The 5,000-nt window shown below is 63.7% G+C and overlaps 1 protein-coding gene across 2 annotated transcripts in view; it reads right to left on the minus strand.

Annotated features, from left to right (window-relative positions):
- The window catches only part of LOC134447912 (zinc finger homeobox protein 3-like), a 64,739-nt gene that overhangs the window by 36,985 nt on the left and 22,754 nt on the right, over positions 1 to 5,000 (minus strand). For both annotated transcript variants that reach the window (XM_063197632.1, XM_063197631.1), the window contains exon 2: positions 756 to 4,730. In XM_063197632.1, the coding sequence (XP_063053702.1) occupies positions 756 to 4,694 (3,939 nt within the window). In that variant the 5' untranslated portion in view covers positions 4,695 to 4,730. The remainder of the gene's footprint in view (positions 1 to 755; positions 4,731 to 5,000) is intronic.

The raw sequence follows: 5,000 nt of genomic DNA on the forward strand, positions 1-5,000 counted from the left end.
AAAGCCCACTCCACTCCTCTCCTCTCCACTCCACTCCACCTACGTACCTCTGTGCTGTTCAGTCTAAACTGATTACGGATGTGAGGGACTAATGGAGTGCATTAGCAGGGGGAAAAAATAACAACCAATCAATCTCAATTACCACTCGCCCACACTACCTACCTAGGGCCCGGCCCGGCAGAGCAGACCAGTGGCCGGAGCAGAGCAGAGCGGGCCGGGGTGTGTGTGTGTGTGTGTGGGCGTATGTGTGTGTGTATATATCTGTGTGTGTGTGTGTGTGTTGAGATTTGTGTGTTATGGTAGGCCCACTACCTACCTAGGGCAGGCCCGGCAGAGCAGACCAGTGGCCGGAGCAGAGCACAACAGAGCAGAGCGGAGCGGAGCGGGGTGGGCGTGTGTGTGTGTGTGTGTATCTGTTGATATTTGTGTGTCATGGCCCACTACCTACCTAGGGCCCTGTGTATGTGTGTGTGTGTGTGTGTGTGTGTGTGTGTGTGTGTGTGTGTGTGTGTGTGTGTGTGTGTGTGTGTTGAGATTTGTGTGTTATGGTAGGCCCACTACCTAACTGGGCCATGCGGACCAGTGGTTGGAGCAGTGTGTGTGTGTGTGTGTGTGTGTGTGTGTGTGTGTGTGTGTGTGTGTGTGTGTGTGTGCAAACTGTCACTACTTAGGCCATGCTGCGGACCAGTGGATGGAGCAGTGTTTGTGTGTGCGTCTGTGTCTGTGTCTGTGTGTGTGCAAGTGTGTCTCCGTACCTTGTATAGCCGGAAGCTGCTCTCGTGCTGCGAGCTCATGGAGTGGAGCTTCAGCTTCTCCAGGCTGGCCGCCTCGTAGCCGCAGGCGTTGCAGCGCAGCCTCACCGGGTTGCCCACGCTCACGTTGACACTGTTCAGCCACCACTCCACCTCCCTCTCTCTCTCCATCTTCTCTCCTCCGTCCTCGTCCTCCTCCAGCCCGTTGTCGTGGCTGCCGCCGCCGCGTCGGCTGCTGCGCTGCTGCTGGTGCTGGTGCCGTCGGTGGGCGCGGCCCTCGCGCAGGTGCGCCGCCAGCTGGTAGCGCAGCAGGTGCTTGTCGGTCTGGCAGTGCAGCTGGAAGTTGGCGCGCAGCGGCGTGGCGTACTGGCACAGTCGGCACAGGTGGCTCTCGCCCGCGCCGGCCGTGGCGCGCCACTCGGCCTCGGGCAGCTGCCGCTGGGTGGCCAGGTGCCGCGCCAGCGCCTCCAGGCCGTCGCAGGAGAAGCGCTCGCACACGCCGCACTGGTACAGGTGCTGCGGGTGGTGGCGACCCGACGCAGAGGAGAGGTCACCGTTGTTGTTGCTGTTGTTGATGCTGTCACCGCCGCCGCCACCGGATAAGAGGTCGCGCGTGACACCCAGCGAGCGATGCTGTTGCTGCTGGTGATGATGATGCTGCTCTGAGGTGGAGACGTCGGTCTCGGCGTCCCCTCCTCCGCGTCCCATCATCCCCATCATCAGCCCAGATGCATCCTGGGAGAAGAGGCCGCGTAGGAACTGGGCGTCGGCGGCCATGGGGTCGGCGCTGGTGGTCTTGGTGGTGGTGCCGCTGCCCCCCATGGCCAAGCTGAGGCCCGCGGCGCGCGCCTGCTGCAGGTAGAACTGGTAGATGTCGGCCTCGGAGGGCGTGGGCGTGGATGGCATGGGGGGGGTGGCGGTGGGGGGCAGCGCCAGCCGCATGCCGGCGCGGTGCTGCTGCATCTGCGCCAGGTTCTGCTGCAGCAGCAGCATGTTGTGCGTGTGCTTCTCGCTGGTCATGTGGATGCGCAGGTTGCGCGCCACGTTGGTCTCGTAGTCGCACACCTCGCAGCGCCAGGCGGCGGGGCCCCCCTTGGGCTTGGCGGGGGACGGCGAGCTGCACGTGCCGCCCACCTGGGGCACCACCTGGCCCGGGTGCGGCTGCTGCAGGGCGCGCGGCGGCGGGTGCAGCGCGCTGGGCTGCGTGGGGCACGGCGACGCCGCCGAGGCCGCCCCTCCGCCCGTGGGCGGGTTGCCGTAGCCCTGGGTGGCGTCGCCGCGCGAGTGTTGCCCATGCGATGAGTGTTGCCCGTGCTGCGCCGAGCCCTCGGGGGCGGGAGGCACCGTGCCGCCGTTCTGCAGGTTCTGCATGTTGTGCAGGTGCTTGTCGGACTGCATGTGGATGCTCAGGTTGCCCTTGGTGGTGGTGGAGTACTGGCAGACGTGGCAGCGGAAGGGCTTGTAGCCGCAGGTGTAGGTCTCGCCGCGCGCCAGACGCGGGTGGCTCTGCCCGCTGCTGCAGTACGGGCACGCCTCGCCCTCCGACTCCGGGTGCTTCTCCTTCATGTGCGCCTCCAGCGTCTGCTGGTACTTGTAGTGCCAGTTGCACTTGGGGCACTTGAGCGTCTTGCAGGAGTTGCGCGAGTGCGAGCCCGTCAGGTAGCCGCCGCCGCCGCCGCCCATGGCGTAGGGCGAGCTCTGGCCGCCACCGCTGTTGTTGTTGTTGTTGCCACCGGCGTCTAGACTGCTGCCACCAAAGTCACCCATGACACCACCACTAATGCTGCTGCTGGAGACTCCACCGAGAGCCAGGTCCTGCAGTGACGACTCGGGTGAGCCCGAGGACGAGGCTCCGTGTCTGGCTATGGCAAAGCCGAGTCCTGCCTGCTGTTGCTGGTGCTGGTAGTGGTGGTGGTGGTGGTGGAGGTTGTGGGCGTTGTGTTGTGGCGTGTCGCTGTGCGGCTGCAAATGGCTGCTGCTGCTGCTGCTGCTGCTGCTGCTGCTCGGGGCGGCACCGTCCGGTGAGCTCGAGTCGTTTGGTTTGGTTGCGTTGGCACTCTCTCCGTTGTTGGCACATTCGTCTCTGGGGGTTGCAGAGGCGGGCGACCCCGCCGTGCCCGAGCCCGTGCCCGTGCCCTCATGGAGGCCGTGGGAGGGCAGGGAGCGGGGGCGGGGCAGGCAGTTAAAGCTGGAGGTCGGGGTTTGGGTTTGGGTTTGGGGGGTCGGGGTCAGGGCTTGGGCTTGGGCTGCGCTGGGTGGTTTGGTGTGGTGGGGGGGTGTAAAGCTGGTTCTCTCGGAGGTGCCGGCGAGGGCAAGGGAAGAGGAAAGGGAAGGGGAAAGGGCAGGGGCAGGGGCAGGCGTAGCCAGTAAAGGAGATTTGGAAATATCGCTTTGGTTTGCGAGGGCATCTTCCCTCAGTCCGCCTTTGCTGCTACTGCTACTACCGCTACCGCCGCTGCCGTGACCGCCGCCGCTAGCCTCGGCGAGGTCACGCTGCTCGTCATCGTCCAAGTCCGAGAGCAAGCCCTCACCTTCCTCCTCGTAATACACCTCCTCCTCATCCTCCTCCTCTTCCTCCTCTCCTTCTCCTCCACTTTTAAAGAGTCCTTTCTCTTCCCCCACCCCTGTCTCTCCCTCCCCATCTCTCCTCCTCACCTCGGTCAGGGCTCGGGGGAGCCCCTGAAGGGCGTGGGGGTCTTTGGCAGGCCAGGGAGCCGGGGTGCTGGAGGAGCTCTGGGCTTGGGTTTGGGTTTGGGTGTGGGGGGAACGTGAGGAAGAGGAAGAGGAGGCAGTGGGGGTAGGGGTAAGGGTAGGGGGGGCAGGAGTAGGGGTCGCCGACCCGCTCCCAATTTTTGGTTCCAGGAAGCTGAGGAGGGGCCGGTTGGCAGGGGCGGGGCCAGGCTGGATGATGGCGGAGGCGTTGTGTATCGCCAGGAGGCGTCGCTCGCGGTCGCCCGGGGCGACGGAGTGCTCGCGCGCCGCATGCAGCGAGAAGGAGCGCGCGCAGCTGAAGGACAGGCGGCACAGGAAGCACATCAGGATAGGCCGACTGGGCCGACCCGCCGCCACGGTAGCGGAGGAGGACAGGGACGCGAGCCGTGCCGCGGCCTCGGAGAAGAAGTCATCTTTGGGTAGACCGTTGCTGGTTGGCTGCTGCTGCCCGTCGGACTCATCCGGACGATGCAGGTGGAACACGCGGAAGCTGTGCAGGATGGGGCTCTGGGGGTTTGGGTTCGAGTCGGGGGCGGCGGTGGCGCTCTGGGTTTGGGTCGGTGGGTGGAACCAGGGCGCCAGCGAGGCGGCGATGTGGCAGGTGCTGAGGGGGGTTTGGGTCGCCACCGGCACCGGCATCGGGTCGGCGGTGTCCCCCTCGGCACTCCTGACCTGGCTCACCTGGGCCAGGCTCTCCACCACATACGCCGACCCGTCCGGCCGGTACACGATCTCTCCCACCAGCTCCTCCCCGTCCTCCTCATCCTCCACCTCCTCCTCCTCCTCCTCCTCCTCCTCCAGTTCGTCCTCCATAAACTCGTCCTCCTCGTAACAGTCCTCCTCTCCTCCCTCCCCTCTCCCGGACCCTAAAGCTCCCATCATCTGTCGCCCAAAACCCTGGTCCATTCCATTGACTCCCCTGCCAGGCCTCGTCCTGTCCTCCTCCGCTCCTCCACCTCCTCTTTTCTCCTCGCCCTCCTCCTCATGCATGTCCTCTTCTTCCTCCTCCTCCTCCTCCTCCTCCTCTCCCACCGTGGGCCTCCTTCTCAGGCTCTGTTCGGGCAGTGCGTGCGGGCCCTGGAGGTGCAGCAAGGGGGAGGGGATGAGCGGGGAGAGTGTGCCCAGGGAGAGGGGCTGGTCCTTGGGCAGCAGGAGCAGGCCGGGGTGGGGGAGCCTCCAGGGAGGCTGGGCCTGAGCGGCCTCATGTTCAGTGGAGTCACAGCACTCCATCCTCACTCCTACACCACGGTACCATCACACCCTGACCTGGAGGGAGGGAGAGAGGGAGAGAGAGAGAAAGAGAGAGAGAGAGAGAGAGAGAGAGAGAGAGAGAGAGAGAGAGACAGAGACAGAGACAGAGACAGAGGGAGCGAGAGAGAGAGAAAACAATAAGTACAACAAAAAATAAGATATATAGTCCTAACGAGAGTGCAACACAGTATTAAGTAGGAATAGTTACTAATATTGTACTAATATAGTAACAGTTATCAATCTAGATATATCAATGATCATAGATGTCAAACAATCATCATCAAA

This window comes from Engraulis encrasicolus, chromosome 4 (genome assembly GCF_034702125.1).
Source record: "Engraulis encrasicolus isolate BLACKSEA-1 chromosome 4, IST_EnEncr_1.0, whole genome shotgun sequence".
In the NCBI taxonomy this organism is placed as follows: Eukaryota; Metazoa; Chordata; class Actinopteri; order Clupeiformes; family Engraulidae; genus Engraulis; species Engraulis encrasicolus.